This window comes from Canis aureus, chromosome 1 (genome assembly GCF_053574225.1).
Source record: "Canis aureus isolate CA01 chromosome 1, VMU_Caureus_v.1.0, whole genome shotgun sequence".
NCBI classification, from domain to species: Eukaryota; Metazoa; Chordata; class Mammalia; order Carnivora; family Canidae; genus Canis; species Canis aureus.
The window spans coordinates 89,930,879-89,949,673 of NC_135611.1; the positions used below are offsets into that span (position 1 = coordinate 89,930,879).

General features: G+C 41.8%; 1 protein-coding gene across 4 annotated transcripts in view; it reads left to right on the forward strand.

Annotated features, from left to right (window-relative positions):
- DOCK8 (dedicator of cytokinesis 8) overlaps nucleotides 1–18,795 on the forward strand; it is a 229,918-nt gene that overhangs the window by 78,808 nt on the left and 132,315 nt on the right. For 3 of the 4 annotated variants that reach the window (XM_077908265.1, XM_077908274.1, XM_077908284.1), the window contains 4 exons: nucleotides 1,055–1,178; nucleotides 6,546–6,758; nucleotides 11,939–12,024; nucleotides 17,302–17,368. In XM_077908265.1, coding sequence (XP_077764391.1) covers nucleotides 1,055–1,178; nucleotides 6,546–6,758; nucleotides 11,939–12,024; nucleotides 17,302–17,368 — 490 coding nt within the window. Of the gene's footprint in view, nucleotides 1–1,054; nucleotides 1,179–6,545; nucleotides 6,759–11,938; nucleotides 12,025–14,220; nucleotides 14,532–17,301; nucleotides 17,369–18,795 lie in introns of those variants that run through there. The other variant, XM_077908294.1, reaches the window with a different exon arrangement.

Below are 18,795 nucleotides of genomic sequence, written 5' to 3' on the forward strand. Positions count from 1 at the left end.
GTCATCTCCTTTTTTTCTTTAATTAACTTAATCAACTAAAATTTATTGAATACCAGCTCTGTGCATAACCCAACACTTCACCCCTCCCAAAGAGTTATAAACTCTGTATTTGGATCATTGCTAGTTGCTCTCCCACATTTCCTGCTTTATCTGTCTGCCATTTGATCTGCCTAATAAATCCTAACTCATTTCATATCCTTTTACCTACTTGCTCAGGGGTTTTTCTAATAGTGTGAGAAATCAAACCAAATGAGCGCATGCTTGTGCAGTTGACTTTGCAGCCTGTTTTCCAAGAAGACTTTGAGTCATAAAAACAGGGAATAGGCACATTGGTTTCTACAGTTATTATCTGAGAGCTTCTATCTGTTGCCTTTTTTCACGATGGTCTAATTTCCTTCTCCGGGGACAGTGCTGGCCATTATATTTTAAACCCTTTTCATAGCTACACATTTCTGAAACCCCATTTTAATGGTGTGCGCAGAGTGGAGATTGAGACCATTAGCAGAGATTTTCGGCATGCCCATCATTTATTTCTATTTTTTCTTTTTTTTTATTTTTATTTTTATTTTTTTTTTATTTTTTTTTTATTTCTATTTTTTCTTAACCGTGTCCTGCCTTTTTAATTCATTGTTAAGAACACTGATGGGGACATTCAATGTTTTCCTCTATTTTTATCTTCAAACGATCTTTATTTGCTGCTCTGCACATTGCTAGATTTATTCCAGCCTCTTAACACTAGGGTCATAGTTTAGCGTCAGCTTGGAGCCAAATGCCCCGCAGCTGAAATGACCACACCTCCGAAGTGGCATTTTCCCAGACCGTTCCTACCTTTGATAATGAGCCAGCAAGGAGGCAAGTCTGTATCTCATTACAGCAGAGCCTTGTATTAGGCCTGGTGCATAATTAGATGGGAGGAATTACAATCGGTCCTCTCTTTGCGAGATCTTTCAGCACCATGTCTACTCTCAAACATTACTTTTATTTTTAATCTAATGCGCTGTACCTCTCTTCTCTCTTTCTCTTGCTCCAAATGATGTAATAACAACCAAAAAAGAAACCAAGGAAGTTCGGAGATTTGCGGCTTTAAAAAGACTGGATCCCGAAGAGATTTTCACAAGACACTTCAGAAACAGACGTTTGAGTCAGAGTCCTTGGAGGGCCATGAACCAAGCACACAGGTATTTTCTATCAACAAACATGGTTACCAGGTTACTGGGCTGCTCTGCCCAGGGCATGCTGTCGGTGTTTTAACTAGAGAAAGGGCTAGACTCAGAGAATGTCAGAGTAGCAGGAGCTCTACCATTTGAGTCAGTGGTGCTTTTTCTTTTTTCTCCTCAAACCTGTTTGTAGCTACAGAAATTGGTGTTCAAATGAAAACCCACAAGTTCAATAATGAAAATAGGTAGAAGTAGAAGGGGGTTGCTCATTGGGCCCATCCACGTAACAATTCCTGAGACCCGGTGGTGTCTCTAAGGGCAGTTGCAGAGTGGGGGAAAGTCCACACTGAGGCCAGACTGCCCAGGTTTTCTTCCTTATTTTGCTCTATACTGACTCTGTGGCCCCCGGCAGGATAATTAACCTTTCTGGGCTTGTTTCAGTTTCCTCCATTGGAAAACAAGGAGGATAATAAAGACATCTCATCTTATTATAATTTTTTTCTTTTATTCTCTCATTCCATTAAATTCTTTTGAGTTCGTTTAAAAAATGTGTATGTGTAAGTTTTATCATCTGTACATGGCATGTCAGGATGGGAAAGGAAAAATTAGGAAATATTTACATTAAAAAGGAGTGTTGGGTATGGAGACTCACTGGTGTAAAGGAAGTAGTGCCTTAGGGGGTTTCCTCTCCTGCCATCTTGGTCAACTGTTCTGTGGTCTTGGAGAAGCCAATTTTTAAGGTTTATTTATTTTAGAGAGAGAAAGCATGTGCACATGAGTGAGGGACGAGCAGATAGAGAGGGAGGGGAAGAGAATCTCAAGCAGACTCCCCACTGAGTGCAGAGATGGATGTGGGGCTTGATCTCATGACCCTGAGATCATGACTGGAGCTGAAACCAAAAGTTGGATGCTTAACCAACTGAGCCACCCAGGCGCCTGAAGGGAAGCTGTCTTAGTCAGTTCAGGCTGAACAATAGAGTACAATAGATTGGGGTCGTTAAAACACTAGACATTTATTTCTCACAGTTCAGAGGTGGGGAAGTCCAAGATCAAGGTGTCAGCTCATTTGGTTCCTGGTAAGCATCTTCTTCCTGGTTTTGCAGACACTTTCTTGCTGTGTACCACCACACAGGGGAGACTGAGGGAGAACAAAGGCTCTCATGTCTCTCATAAGGGCACTAATTCTACTTGTGAAGGCCTCATCTTCATGACCTGATCACCTCCCAAAAGCCCTACCTCCCAATAGCCCATTGGGCATTAGGATGTCAACATAGGAATTTTTCAAACATTCAAGTCCATAAAACTAATAACGATGACAACAAATAGGAACTACCACGTGGGGTTGTTAGAGCATTAAATGAGTTAATCTTGTGTAAAGCATTTAGGTCAATGCCAGCTCTCAGTGTCCATAGGTGCTAAGTAAAATCAGTCACAAAAGAACAAAAATTGTATAATTCCATGTATGTGAGCTACCTGGAGTAGTCCGATTCCTAGAGACAGAATGTAGAATGTGGTTGCCAGGGGCTTCAGGGAGTGGGAGGAATGGAAATGATCTTTTAACAGGTACAGAGTTACAGTATAGATAAGTTCAGATTCAAAGAGTTGTGGGTAGTAGTGTGCACAACAGTGTGAATGTACTTCACACTGCTGCATTGTACTCTAAAAAAATGATTACGATGGTAAACTTTATGTTATGTATATTTTATCACAATTGCAAAATCTTTTAGAAAGCCAGTGCTCTGTTCCAACTTGTCCATTTTGTAGTTGGGAAAAATAAAACAAAGGGGAAGAGACTTGTCTAAGTTTTATAGGGCATCTTCTGACCTGGTAGCATTTTCATATTTCAGGTGCTTTCATTCTAATCATCTCTCCATGCTGAATGGTGAATGAGTAGAGACTTTTAATATAATACCTATTTTTCAAACCACATGGTCTCTAGAGCCATGTTGACTACTTAATATGAGCTTAATGTAGGAATCAGCCATCAGTTCTGATGCTGAATATGGTGGGCTTCCTGTAGCATGGGGTATCTACTTTCTGGGAGATGTTTAAGAGATTTCTCATTGGTAATTTTGACTAAATTCAGTTTTTATTTTATATCTTTCCTTATCTTGGTCAGACAGAAGCCACAGCAGTTATCTCAACAAAAGAAATTTTTTTAAAATTATTTTTTAAAGATTTTATTTATTTATTTATTCATGAGAGAGAGAGAGAGAGAGAGAGAGAGAGAGAGAGGCAGAGACACAGGCAGAGGGAGAAGCAGGCTCCATGCAGGGAGCCTGACTTGGGACCCGATCCTGGGCCTCCAGGATCAGGCCCTGGGCTGAAGGTGGCGCTAAACCGCTGAGCCACCCAGGTTGCCCAACAAAAGAAATTTAATGTAGAGATTGGTTAAACAATTTTGGAGGACTCAGAGAATGAAATGGGAAAATTGAAGTCCTATAGAAATTGTACGAGCAGGAACCCGACACCATCCTGGGGCAGGGGCTCTAAAACTAGAGCTTCACTGCAATGGCCTGGAGGGCTTGTTCCAACTCAGATTGCTAGGTACCACCCAGAGTCTCTGATTCATTAGGCTGGAGTGGCACTTGACAATTTGCATTTATAATTAGCATTTCCCAGGAGATGCTGATGCTACTGGTCGCGAGACCATATTCAAGAACCATGGGTCTGGTTGGAAGAGTATTAGAGTTATCAGAACCTAGAAGCTCTAAAGAGTGGCCTTGGAGCTGGGACTCAAATCTCTGGGGATCTCAGAGGAAAGATCCTACAGGATCTGAGAGTCTGGATTCTGACCTCTTAGGAGGTGGGACTGTCTGGCTGGTGCTGGTACCTCCAAGGAGGTAAGATAAGGATGGTTCTGGAAGCGCCCAAAGAAGCTGGGCTCTAGAACCAATTGCCACTACCAAGGTAGGAGGAGCTTCAACCAAGAGGGAGGAGCCAGTCCCCTTTCCCTTCTCCAGCTACCCAATCTCTTTAGAGCACCCATTACTGGCAGAACCCAAAAGAAGGAGGTGGCAAAGCAGAAATGTGACTTGCTAAATGCCAGGCCCAGCATCACAGAGTATAAAATTTGGAGCTGAGAGACAGTAGGTCAATGACCATCACCTCCATAAAGCACACCCATTTCAGCATACTCAGTGCTCAGTTAAGTCATCGGCTGTGTTGTGGAGCCAAGTTACACAAAAGTTGTATGTTTTTAAGTGTTAGACTAATACTCATGCAGGGATGCTCAGACAGTGAGACAATCGGCAACATCTTCCCATGTCACTCCCATTCTTGGCACCTTCTGTGTGGAATGGAAAGGCCAAGTGCCCGAATTTACATAAGTTCAATACATATATATGATGCAACTCCATGGTACACACATATATATTCCATAAAAATTGGATCACATTATACATAATACTGGATGCCTTCTTTTTTCATATTAATAATACACTGTGAGGTGATCACCTTTCTCTTCCAGTGAATACATGTTTACTTGGGTTTTCTTTAAATGGCTGCATAACATTCCATTGGATGGAAGTTCCAAGATCTTTTAGTGCTGTCTCTTTGGGGAGACATTTAGAGGGCAGCCCCGGTGGCTCAGTGGTTTAGCGCCGCCTTCAGTCCAAGGTGTGATCCCAGAGACCCGGGATCGAGTCCCACATCAGGCTCCCTGCATGGAGCCTGCTTCTCCCTCTGCCTGTGTCTCTGCCTCTCTCTGTCTCTCTCTCTGTGTGTGTCTCTATTAATAAATAAATAAAAATCTTTATTAAAAAAAGACATTTAGATAGTTTCTATTATTTTGTTACTACAATGTTCCAGAGATGCTCTTGTCTTCACAATCCTTGCTCACTTGTCCAGTTATACCCTTAGGATAAATTCTGGAGATTATATATATATTTACATACACATATATATGTATATATCTTGACATCCTTTCAAAGTAACTTGGTAAATTCGTTCTCCCAAGGCTTTCATAATTTCTAAGCTAAAAAAGTATCAATAATTAAAGTGCTTGGGATGCCTGGGTGGCTCAGCAGTTGAGTGCCTGCCTTCAGCTCGGGGTGTGATCCTGGAGACCCAGGATCGAGTCCCACATTGAGCTCCCTGCATGGAGCCTGCTTTTCCCTCTGCCTGTGTCTCTGTCTCTCATGAACAAATAAATAAAATCTTTAAAAAAAATTAAAGTGCTAATTTAAATTATTGTTAGCACATTCAGTCAGGTAAAGTTTATGATCTAGCAGAGTACCTTTTATAAGGTAAGATGAATGTCACAGAAAAAATATATTATAGAGAAATTGTATAATAGCATGTCCATTTGCTAGAACTTTAGGATAACATTTTACCATTAATTTTGTAGATGTTTATAATAGTTCATCTATATTCTTATGACATATTGATAGTGATTGTATAGTCTTTACCAATTCTTTGGTTGGGTTTGCCATTCCCCATTACTGACACATTGCTAATGAAATAAAGCATCTGCTTTATTGAAAAAACTCTTTTTTTTCAAACACACTGCAGCTAACAGTGGACACCACTTGAATAGCAAATGCTTTTCTGCTTTTTGTTCTGGTGGTTATTCCTATAACTGTTACTAAAGTCCCATAGAAGTGTATTCCCACTCCCACATTGCTGTCTTTGGAAGGATAAGATGCAGCTGGGAACTTATATGAGGTTTAATTTGGAAGGCTCCTTTCAGACCATCTTATTTTCCAGTTTCAAAAACTAGCTTCTGAAATTGAGATCAGGATGAGTTCCCTAAATAGTCCAGTCCAGACTCCTCTCTGTTACACTTATTCCAGTTCTGTTCTCATGAGTATGAGACATGAGCGAGGTTCACAAGAGACTTGACTTCTAATCTCCAGAAAAGAACATGCCCCAAACTAATAGAAACACAGTGCTCTTTTCTTTTCTTTTCCTTCCTTCCTTTCTTTCTTTTTTGAATTTTATTTATTTATTCAACAGAGAGAGAGAGAGCACACAAGCAGGGGGAATAGCAGAGGGAGAGGGAGAAGCAGGCTCTCTGCTGAGCAGGGAGCCCAATGCAGGGCTCGATCCCAGGACCCCAGGATCATGACCTGAGCCAAAGGCAAACACTTTACCAACTGAGGCACCCAGGTGCCCCCACAGCACTGTTTTTAAACCTTTCCTAAGGACCAGTTTATCTACATCTGATGAGCAATTACCTGCTTCCAGGTGGGAAGGAGATATTTAATTTTAGGATACTCAGGGCCAGGAAGCCAAAGATGTGGTTTTTGTCAAACCCGTAGTTTGCTCAGAAGCAGCTTGAGGCCTGATTCTGTAATCCCACTTGGGAGCAGGGCAGATACACCCCAGATTCTTTTGTTCTTATTTTAGAGCCACGATCCCTCTCACAACATGGGTGTCTTCTTGCAGGTGCGCCCCCGCCACTTAAACGTGCTCTGTGACGTGTCTGGGAAAGGCCCCCTCACTGCCTGTGGCTTCGACCTCCGCAGCCTGCAGCCTGATCAGCGGCTGGAAAACCTCCTGCAGCAAGTGAGTGCTGAGGACTTCGAGAAGCAGAATGAAGAGGCCCGGAGGACCAATCGGCAGGCCGAGCTCTTTGCCCTGTACCCATCAGTGGATGAGGTGGGTGCAACCATCTCCATGCTGGAGAATCTCAGTGAGGAAAACAGAGAGTCTCCAGGAAAATATTATTGTTTGTCATTCCTGTATAGCACTATCAGGATGCTTAATGGTATGATTTCTGGGCCATTCTTTTCCCTAAGATAAGCCTATGGAATCACAATGCAAGTTATTGATCAGTCCTCCAAAAGAGATTCCAACAATAACCAGGATTTTCACTGCTCTTTACAAAACACTTTCACTGTTTTTGTCTCATTCAATCCTCAGAACATTTCAAGGGTCTACGTGTAGTGATCTTAGTGAGTCAAACCATTCAGTTCTTTGGGGGTATATTTGCAGTTAATCTACCAAGACATGTGTTCCTTAAACTTTGATATTCTCAAGTGCTAAGATCTTTTTTGGAGATAATCTCTGTGAACAACCTGAGGAGAAACATTCTTTGAAAACGTTCTAGTCTAAAATGATCATAGCAGGGCACCTGGGTGGCTCAGTGGTTGAGTGTCTGCCTTTAGTTCAGGTTGTGGTCCCAGGGTCCTGGGATCAAGTCCCACATAAAGCTCCCTGCAGGAGCCTACTTCTTCCTCTGCCTGTGTCTCTGCCTCTCTCTCTGTGTGTCTCTCATGAATAAATAAATAAAATCTTTAAAAATAATAATCAATCAATAGAATGATCATAGCTATGGTCTTAATGCATAAACTTTAGGATCCTGATCGTTCACGTCATTATATATCGGAGCTAACAGAGATCAATTTGATAATTTTGGCTTTGCCTTGTATTTACTCCTTGGGGCACTTCAGATGGGATGAATAGTGATCATTATTCCAGCCCCTGTAGGCTCCTCATACTTGATATGAGGCTCTGTGTCTTTCCTCTGTATGTCAGAATGTTTCTGCTTCTGGTTCTTGCCAGAACTGGCTATGGCAATATCTCTGCTGTCCAAATTTTATCAAAAGTTCAGTTGTAAGATGCACAATTTGGGGGGCATTTTTGCATAAAACATAAGCCATCCATCCATGCCTCTAAATGTTTGACATTTAATTTTTGGATCAAGCAAGAAGACCGCTAGGGAGCCTGCTTCTTAAACCTGGTGGAGCCCCCTGGACATTGTGTTTGCTGACTCGGCCCTTAGATGAGGACAAAAAGTACAGTATGGAAGCTGCAGTCATGAGATGTGACATCATGTCCAGTCTGCAAATATTATCAAGGACACAGACGTACTCCTCATCCAGCACCTGCCTCAGTGAGGATCCAGAGGGAAATTGTCTCTCAAGTCTTAGGATAGAGAAGAATTTGATTCACTGGGGAAATGGAAACTCTTAGGAGATTGTGCGCATTTTGTAATCAGCTCTCCTAAAGTCTTTACTTAGGGTCAAATTCCCATTTGCTGCTTTTTTTTTTTTCTTTCTGTTTTCTGCTTCTAAATCTAGTGGCTAACTTATTGGGATTTACTTCAGCTTTCTTTCTTTCTTATCTTTATATTCCAACTACGTTGGTTTTCTCATCTATTTATTTCATTTGTAGTGGCCTCAAATCCTTTTCTGAATGAGGCAGATTAAAAATAACTACGAATAATGTGGGCAGCGTTGTATCACCTCCATTCTTCAGATTGCAGAGTAAGAGTCAGGGAGGTTAAGTAACCTCTCAGGCAAATTAAAGTACAGAATGGGGATCCTAACTCATTAACCCCAAACTTTATGTTTGCCCCTACTTAGGTATCTACATATGACTACCTGGTATAAGAGCACACATAATTGAAATCCAAAGATGATATGAACCATCACACTAAATATCATAACTCTTCAGTTTCCATATAAAACTTTAAGGTTTTTTTTTTTTTTTTTACCATCTTTGTCAAGAAATATTATATCTGCCAGATTTGACTTCTGCTTGTATTCCTTTTCCTCTCAGCTCCGTAGTGGAGGTGCCAGTATGTAAGAAAGTGTCCCAAAGTGGACACCAGGAGAGACCAAACAATGAAAGGATGAGAAGGGTATGTCTAGTGAGATATCAGCCTTCATGGGATTAAGTGGGAGGGTGTCCAGTCTCCCACTGATTGCAGGAATGAATCACAGATTCTGTAGAAGAACTTTTTTTTATGGTCTCTGAAACGATGCAGAAACTTGCTTAGGATTGAAAGTTATAATCTAGCAGAGGTCCTAAGAGGCCCTCTTTATTGGGTGAAGAGGAGTGCTTTGTATTTAGTGTACCAATTTTTTGTAAATTAGTATGTCGAAAATTCTGGGAGGCCCCTATACCAGCCTTTAATATTTTGAAGTTCATACACACAGAGATTGCATTTGTCCTTGTAATTTGAACTTTCTCCAAAGATAGTCCTGTGGAAGAGGGGTAAATTTCTGGCTACCATGAACTAATCACACACACTGATTTTTTTTTTTTTTTTTTTTTTTTTTGTGAAACACCTTAACAAAACTATTTCTTATTACCATGACTTTATTTCCTGGTGAAGAGGATGAGAAAAGAGGTGAACTATTATATTTAAATTATGACTAATAATTTGACTATCTACAAGAGAGATAAAAGTAGAACACAACCCCCAGGCCTTTAGGAGGGGAGTTCTTGACTTGTCCTGATTCACTCTTGGTTCTGCAAAAGGCATCCTATGGGTTGGTCCCTAAGAAGGTGCCACTATCCTCTGAATCGCAGAAGAGTTTGCATTCAGACTGCCTAGGCTGCAAGTAACATAACTCAACTAAAAACCAATTAAGAAAAAAAAGTAGTATGGGTGTGGGGGATATTTATCAGCTCACATAATGCAATCACAGGTAGACAGATGTAGAGTTGGCCTCAGTGTGTTGGGTCAACTGATAGAAGACATCTCTCATACTGTCCTTCTCTTTCGCTTACTCTCTCCCTCCCTTTCTGTCTCTGTCCCTCTTTAAATATCTATATGTATATTTAGAGATATATACAAAAAAAAATATATATATCTATATATGCACACATTTATGTATGCACATATATATTATATACAGAAATGTAAATATATACATACATATACATAATATATTTATATGTACATAATATATATGTATTTATAATATTTATTTTTATATATACATACATACACACACACTCAGGAAGATAAAACAATGGACATCTACTTCAGGCAAGATAGGCCATGTTCAGGGTGGTATGGCCACAGACTAGATATCCACTTCGAACTTCGTATTTGCTCTTCTCCTTCTCTGGGAACTAGTTCCAATTTCAGATAACTATAAAGGCTTAAAAAATGCATATAGATTAGAAGAGACTTAGTAAATGCATCAATATCTAAACCTCATTTGGATCATGATTTAACAAACTAACTGCAAAAAAGAATTGAGATAGTTGGGGAAATTTGGAATGAACTAAATATTTAGTGACAATAAGAAATTGCTGCTAACTAAAAAAAATCAATGGCATTACAGCTGTGCAGTTTTATTTTTATTTTATTTATTTATGTTTTAAATATTTTATTTATTTATTTGAGAGAGGAGGAGAGAATAAATGAGGAAGGGGCAGAGGGAGAAGCAGACTCCCCCCTGAGCAGGGAGCCCGATATGGGACTCAATCCCAGGACACCAGGATCATGACCTGAGCCAAAGGCAGACACTCAACCGACTAAGCCACCCAGGTGCCCCGACAGCTGTGCGTTTTTGGAAGTCTTTATCTTATAGAGATCTGTACTGAAATATGTACAGATGAAGTTCTATGATGTCTGAGGCTTTGCTGCCAAGTAATCCACTATTGAGTAGGGGGAGGTAGTAAGTGGGAGTATGGGTGAAGCCAGATTGCCCATGAGTTTAACATATTGAAACTTACATGATGGGTAAAGATGGTTCATTCCATTATTCTCTCTACTTTTGAGTGTGTTTCCATTTTCTAAATGAAAAGCTCTTAACAAAGAACCTTGAAAGTTCGAATCTAGATCAGAGAGGTAGCCTTAGAAACCCATGAATGTATGTTGGGGCTCTTCTCCAATGAGGGAGGGTGCTTCCCTTCTCCATGCACCTGCTCTGATCACCCTGCAAGTGCCAGTTTGCTCTGAGAGAGTTGAGCTCAGTGTGGGCATCAAGCAGTGCCTCCTCTGAAACAAGCTCAACGGCCAGGATGGCCCGCTGATAAACACAGGATTGGACCTTAAAGAATAGAGTTTTGAGTAGAAGTGAGTTCACCACTTTGTTTCATGAATCTGGGTGCAGATTTACTGAGGAGGTGATTCTACTGCTATTTCAAAAGATGTTACTTTGCTATGGGAGGCTCCCATCACTTATGGCCCAGGAAAATACAATTAGACATGACTCTATTCTTTGGACTCTTGTGAGCTGTAGATAGTCAACTGCAAGAGCAGAGATTAAAGTTTTCAGGGCTTTGCATTATTATCTTTGCATACATAAATATAATGAAGATACTTTGATAATTCAGATTTGAATGTTAAAAGTTACCTTAGGGCCTTGGTATATTTCTCTTTAAGTCTTGAGTTCCAATGTGGTAAAATAGAGTCCCAGATGTGGTCAAACAAACCAACCAACCAACCAACCAAAAAACTGTATAATTGTATTTGTCATTACTAATTTGTCATTACTAAGTTTCCTGTATTTAGGACTTCAGCAAGCTCTAGCTGGATATGTGTGTGTAGAACCTATACATCAACCTCAAATCTCTATCACCTGTTTAAGAACACAGTGACCTGAGAAAGATACTATATTTTAAATATTGATGGTTTACATACAGCCTGATGCGAGCCATTCTGAATCAGACTCCAAGTCTGAAACTCACCATTTACTAGTAAAACCTTGGCAGGAGAAGTATTCTGAATATGTACTTAGAGCAGGCCAAAAAAAAAAAAAAAAGCCAACAATACCAACAATAGGTATAAGATTTTGCAATGCCATCTGGTGGATGTTACTCAGCCATATTCATGTTCACATTTCCTTCCTTCCTCCCTCTGTCTCTTTGTCTTAAATGCCTAGCATTTGGAAAGGAGAAATTGTTTGCCATCAATGTTGACTTCAAAACTTGGGGTTGAATAATAAACTCTCTTATAAAAGTCTTTAAAAGTGTTATCCCACTATTGGAAATGAATGCAGGGTGAGTGCTGGACAGCAGCCTTCCCTTCCCTGGACTCTCTCCAACTGGAACCCCTCCTGGAAGTTCACTCATGATTTCTTTACCGATCATAGGAGGATGCGGTGGAAATACGTCCGGTACCAGAATGTCCTAAGGAACATCTGGGCAACAGAATACTGGTCAAGGTGCTGACTCTGAAGTAAGTACCGGCGAATGTACTAACCACTACACAGAGGTTTATCTCGCCTTTTACGTATAAGCTGCATCTCCGTGGACAGAGCTTGAACGGGGAGGGTCCTCCAGTGCTCTTGCAACAGTGTGAGGCTGTGACATAGTGGGAAGAACGGAGTTTGGAGTCAGCTAGACCCAGATTCTATTCCTGCCCAGCCTTTGACAGTCGCTCCTCTGTCCCAGGGAAGGCACACCCCGAAGTGAGTCATGTAAGGTAACCGAGTGAAACAGCCTACAGTAACCAAAGGAACAGGGAAAGCTGGGCAGCAAAAAACCCCTGAAAACCAGTGAATGGTATACTGGAGTCCTCTCTAATTCCTCAGAGCTGAACCTAGCAGAGATGAACCCAGCTCTGTGTTCAGTGACCTCACGTCCGTATCTTGAGACTGGCCGTGGTGGAATATTTACAACATAGAATTCAGACGATGCTACAAATTAGAGCTGCTGCTTCTTTTTTTTTTTTTTTTTTTTCCTAGAGACTTGTTTGTTATTTATTGAAGCACAACATTAAATGCAACTAAAACCCAGTCTCAGTGCTGGGGGACAGCAGAGGACCAGAGAGCAGTGTGGACTGTAGCAAGATATTTTACCCACTGCTGGTGAGGGCAGTTCTTGCCATCCAAGGACACAGGCCCATTTTTGCCAACTGTCTATTTTGGTTTTGTTTTTGCTTTTTCAAGAGGAGCTGTAAATTCAGATTTCTTTCTTTCTTTCTTTCTTTCTTTCTTTCTTTCTTTCTTTCTTTCTTTCTTTCTTTCCTTCCTTCCTTCCTTCCTTCCTTCCTTCCTTCCTCCTTTTTTTTTTTTTAATTTTTATTTATTTATGATAGTCACAGAGAGAGAGAGAGAGGCAGAGACACAGGCAGAGGGAGAAGCAGGCTCCATGCACCGGGAACCCGACGTGGGATTCGATCCCGGGTCTCCAGGATCGCGCCCTGGGCCAAAGGCAGGCGCCAAACCGCTGCGCCACCCAGGGATCCCTCTCCTTTCTTTTTAAATTCAGACTTCTGAATAATCTCCTGACTTCTTAAATACCTTCTCATTTCCTTTTTACAAATTATACAACAGCTTATCATCTGCAGTCTGGATTCATCTTGTGGGCCAACTGTTTGTCCCATGTTCTTTAAAGCAGTTATCTCCAAATCTTTTTGATTGTTTACATTCAGAGTAGAAGTCCCATGTCCACTGTATATGTGTATTAGTTTTATACATGCATATTAATATATACATTATTGAATGTACATAAATAAGAAATTTAAAAATATGAACTAAATAAAGGAAAATAAATTAGAGTAACTTCTTCCAGCATACTAACAAGTTGTCCTGCATATCCATTCGGGTGGTGTTTACATGCCTCTTGTGCAGACTGCTACTTCAGAGAATTCTGCCAACTTCAAATCACAGACTCTTTTGAAAATATTAAGTTGTAAATGCTCTATCTGGGCCACAGTGTATAAGCATGGCATTTTTTTTCATCCATTAGGGGGTGATCCATCTCTTGAAGTCAATTCATGGACTCCTTAAGCAACACCTGGTTTGCAATTAGGGCATCTGGATTCTGGATTCAAGGCTGTATTTCAACCCTGGGAGCTTCTCTGGGAGTTTGAATTCTTACTTATAAATGAAACTGTTAACACCAGATGGTCTCCAAGTTTCTACTTGTCATAAACTTCTGTGATTCTAATGCATAGCTTCCCCAGATCCTCTCCTGAGAACCCAGGGAGACAGAGCTGCTCCTCTCTTCCCCCATGGGGGGTGGGAGGTGGGGGGGCTCCCTTGATGTTATAGCCCTCCCCCTAGCCAGCTCTACTAATAGGGGGAGGGAAGTGAGGGCCTTTTGTCTTGTGCACAGAGATGAACAGCTCATAAACAGCTCTCTGTCGAGTCAGGGCTACAGAAAGGCAGCCTCTAGCCCGTGCAAGCCAGCCTGGAAGTGGGAGCCTGCTAGTTCTTGAGCAGGGGGCTGAGTGGAAGTGGCTGCTGGTCTCCTCTGCACTGCTCAGGAAGTCTGCCCCATTGTCTGAGGCACTCACTCACCCCCACAGGATGCACATCAGGCCCCTTATAAGTGCAGTGACTATGCTTTTTGGGATTGGAGGAATTCTCCCTTATGATGTCACTTTGCCACCAAGCCTTCTAGATCTTTCCAATAAGTAAACAGCAGCAGTCCTCACAGGTGGGAAAACGTGGCCACTAAGAGACATGTATTAATGAAAAAACAAATAGACCCATTTGGATTTCTCTTGGTGAAAATTGTCAGTTTTCTGGTGATGTTTTTCCCAATTGCCAAAGCAGAAATCAGATAGAATGAGGTGTTTGCTGAGGGTGCTTGGCCCACTCAAGAGTCTTAAATAGCATCTGTATCAGCAGCATACACCTGCAAGAGGAGAGATGGACCAAAGAGGTTGTCCCGGCTAAAACTACTCTGAATAAACCAGATTTTTGAAAAAGCAAGCCAGCAAGCAAGTTCTTATAGGTAAACTTACAATGTCAAAATAGGAATAGTAAACATGGTAATGCTAAAGACCTCATTTCCCCACTGACACAGACATGCAGAATTTTATTTGTACTACTATAGATTTTATGATCTGTTGAGACCTCTGTCACTGTTTTGCTTTTTGAGAAACATGTAAAACTCAAGCATATAGAATCAGGCTGGTGTCCAATCTGCAGATGTTTGGAGCACCTAGAAGAAAAGAGGATGGCAACAAAGTATTTTCCTCCTTTGCATTTTATGTGGGGAAATATTTTAATGTAAGATTTACTACTGTCTTATGCAAAGTAACAGCTCAGAGGGGTCTCCTTGGTGGGGAAACTAGTGTGCTTTATTCAAGTTTACCCAGGGAGTTTGTTTTAAATGCAAATTTGGGGACACCTTGCACCACCATTTCCCCCAAGAGATTCTGGCTCACTAGATCTCAGGGGAGGGACAAAGAAACCTGCATTTTGATAAACTCCTCTTTTGCCTCAAAATGCTAGTTTCTGGGGACTATACTTAGAGATACACCGATAGGAAAAAAACTCAGGTTCTGTGATCAGAAAAGGCTGGGCTCTGAACCCCAAACATGTCGGTGCCTCATCTTGTGGCCTTTGGCAAATTACTTAATCTCCCTGCACCTCAAAAACAATGGGTAATATTTGCATCACATTATTGTTGTGAAGTTAAAGGAGTCAACACGTGCCAAATGGTTAACGCAACCCAATTGTAGGTATGTGACAAATGTCAATTCTCCTTTTCTTTCTCTGAGCCAGGGAGTACTTATCACTCAGTACCCACCTAAGTAGATCACAGCAATACTCAGACCTTGGAATGCACAATTAAATATGGGTTGACCACACCAGGCAACAGCTGGCGAGCATAGGTACAAGATAGCCCACAATCGATGTGCTCTCACCTAATGATAGAATAATCATAGAAATCCTTTCCATGTGTGCTTGTGATAAAATCTGTACCATAAAGTTTACCATCATCACCACTGTTAAGTGTACAGCTCAGTGGCATTAAATATATCCTCACTGCTGTGCAGCCATAGATACCCATTTCCAGATCTCTTTCCTTCCACCACTGGAACTTTGTCCTCATTAAACAATAATTCCTATCCACATTCCCCCAGCCCCTGGACATCACCATCACTTTTTGTCTAAATACCTTATAGAAGCAGATTTTACAAGATGTGTCTTTTGTGACTGGCTTGTCTCACCTAGCACAATGCCTTCAGGGGTCGTGTTGGAGCATGAGTCAGAATGTCCTTCCTTTTTCAGGCTGAATAATAGTCCATCACATGCATATGCCATGTTTGGTTTATCCATTCAGCCCTTGAAGGACATTGGAGGTAATGCTGATTCTTGATGCTGTTCTTATGGTGTGTTCGTACTCACTGTCCTACACAATCCTTACGACATCTCTGGGGAATGGGAAGGGAAGAGCATCCCTTCCTCATTTTACAGATAAATAAGCAAAACTGGGAAAGTCAAATACCTAATTAGGATCCCAGATGAGCTGGTGGTGGGAGGAAGAACGGAAGCTAGGTATGTCTGACCCAGTGCCTGTGAGTCTGCCATCATTCCCATCTGCCTTATCCCCACAGGTGCCATTTGGCTAACTAACCCTTTTGTCTGTGCTTCCCTCCATCCAATATTCTTCTTAAAAATCCTCTTTTTAGGGGTACCTGTGTGGCACAGTCGGTTGAGCATCCGACTTGATTTTGGCTGAGGTCATGATTTCAGGGTCATGAGTTTGAACCCTGTGTTGGGCTCTGTGCTCAGCGCAGAGTCTGCTTGAGTTTCTCTCTCCCTCTGCCTCCCAGCTCATTCTTTCTCTCTCTCTCTCTCTCTCTCTCAAATAAGTCATTAAAAAAGGTCCTCTTTTTAGACAGTTACCCAGTGACAAGGCCATCCTCTTACACATGCCTTGAAACAAAATTTGGTCTAATTGATATGATTTCTGAGGTGCTGGTGGTCCAGAGCCTGGTTACTCAGCTAGCAGGAGCCAGGATCATGGGTTGTTAGCCTGAGAAACTTGGAATGTGCACGTCTGTACTTCATGTATATCCTATAACATGTGGAAGCATTGTGCTTTGGGTATGCAGTGTCTTCAAACCCACCATGTTGAGGGGAATGGGCCATTTGGGCTGATATGTTTCTAGCTCTCACTGGGTCCCCACAGCTCAGTGTTTATTGGCAGTGCTCTGTTCCCTGCCCCAGCAACCCAGCAGCTCCCCGGACAATGGAATCAGGAAAGGTCAGACATCCACCCATATAAATGATCCCACTATAAATCTAAGCAAAAGCAATAGAACTGGTTTTGTTTTTGTTTTACTCTCTGAAAAGCCTTGTGCCTTAGAGTTGAATAATAGGGACTTCTACCCTAGCAGTACAGGGTAAACGGCTAACAAAGACTTCACCTAAGGCAGAGGCTTTCCCATCAGAAAACACCACATCTACAGAGGATAAGTGTTGGATCACACCATGGGGACCATCCTGCCCTCTCTCCCTTGCAGTGCCACCAATGAGTGTTTTTCTTTTAGGAAAATGTACCACCCACCACAGCTTCCAATGACTGAGAATTCTCCATGAACCTCTCATCTCTCTCCACTAATATCCCAGTATGATTCTCATCTGTGTGGAGTTATCCAAACATTTCTGGGAATGATGTGCATTTTTAACCAATATGTATAGCACAGCAATTTCAGCAAATTCATAATTATCTGACTTAACACCTGATTTTTTCTTTCTCTCTCTGACAGGTTTGAGATTGAAATTGAGCCTCTGTTTGCCAGCATCGCCCTCTATGATGTTAAAGAAAGGAAAAAGGTAAGGAAGTAGAGAACACCCCATCCCTGGGGGGACATTTACTGCTCATGATTTTGCGGGGTTCGTGTTTTCAAATTCTGACATCTCTGCAGCAAAATGCATCAGATTTGAAAGCAAATGACTTTTTAAAAAAAAGATTTTATTTATTTATTTATTCATGAGAGATAGAGAGAGAGAGAGAAAGAGGCAGAGACACGGGCAGAGGGAGGAGTAGGCTCCATGCAGGGAGCCCGATGTGGGACTCGATTCTGGGTCTCCAGGATCAGGCCCCGGACTGAAGGCAGTGCCAAACCACTGAGCCACTTGGGCTGCCCATCAAATGACCTTTGATACATCCAATTCTATTGCCTTTGCAGTTTTTGCAGGAGTGATCTGGCAATGTTAGTCATTTATGTTCTTTGAAGAATCTTAGAGGGAAGGCCTGGTGGAAGTGGTGGCCTGTTTGGGATTGAGAGAGAAAAAAAATAGCAACGTATGGGATGACATGTATTTAAATTTAAATACATTTTTAACAAACTTGGATATATATGTAATGTTGCCTCAGTTTGGGAGTTTTTGTGCTGTGAGGTGCTCTTCTTGTGAATGGAAGGCATTTTGTGTGGTAGAAGTATTAATTTGCCAGAGGGTGAAGACCTCACCAACCATGATGTGCTTTTAATGAAAAAGATTTTGGTACCTAAGCCTCTTCTCCATAAGTGTTTTTTTTTTTTTTTCAAAGATTTTATTTATATATTCATGAGAGACACACACAGAGAGAGGCAGAGACATAGGCAGAGGGAGAAGCAGGCTCCCTGTGGGAAGCCCGATGTAGGGCTCCATCCCAGGACCCCGGGACATGACTTGAGCCAAGGGCAGATGCTCAACCACTGAGCCATCCAGGTGCCCCGAGAATCTGCATTTTAACAGGTTCCCAGGTGATGCTGAAGCTGCCAGTCAGGGCACCACATTCTGAGAACTTCTGGTTTAAAAAAGAAGTTTCTCTCTTTGTTTCTTAGCAATCTGAGAGGGGGCAGGGGTGGTGGCTCACTAGGGGTCTGCTGCTCTGTCTTTATAGAACCCTCACTGGCAGTGGCTCCACCATCTTCAGTATGGCCCTCCCAGAGCCACTTGTTACTGCCACTGTAGCTCCCCAAAAGGGGAAAAGATGGGTCGGGGAGGCCTGGAAGTATTTCATTTGTTTGTTGAAATATAGGGAACATACACTCTTACACTAGTTTCGGGTATGCAACATAGGGATCTGACAGTTCTATACATTCTACAACGCTCACCACTCTACGCCAAGTTAACAGCTGTTGGGCACAACACCTGCACCACAGTTCATTGGAAAGAATCTAGTCACATGCTCATTCCACCCGCAAAGGAGGCTGGCGGATGTAGTTTCTGCTGGGCAGCCACTTCTCAGCTACAGCTCTTAGTTCAGCTACAAC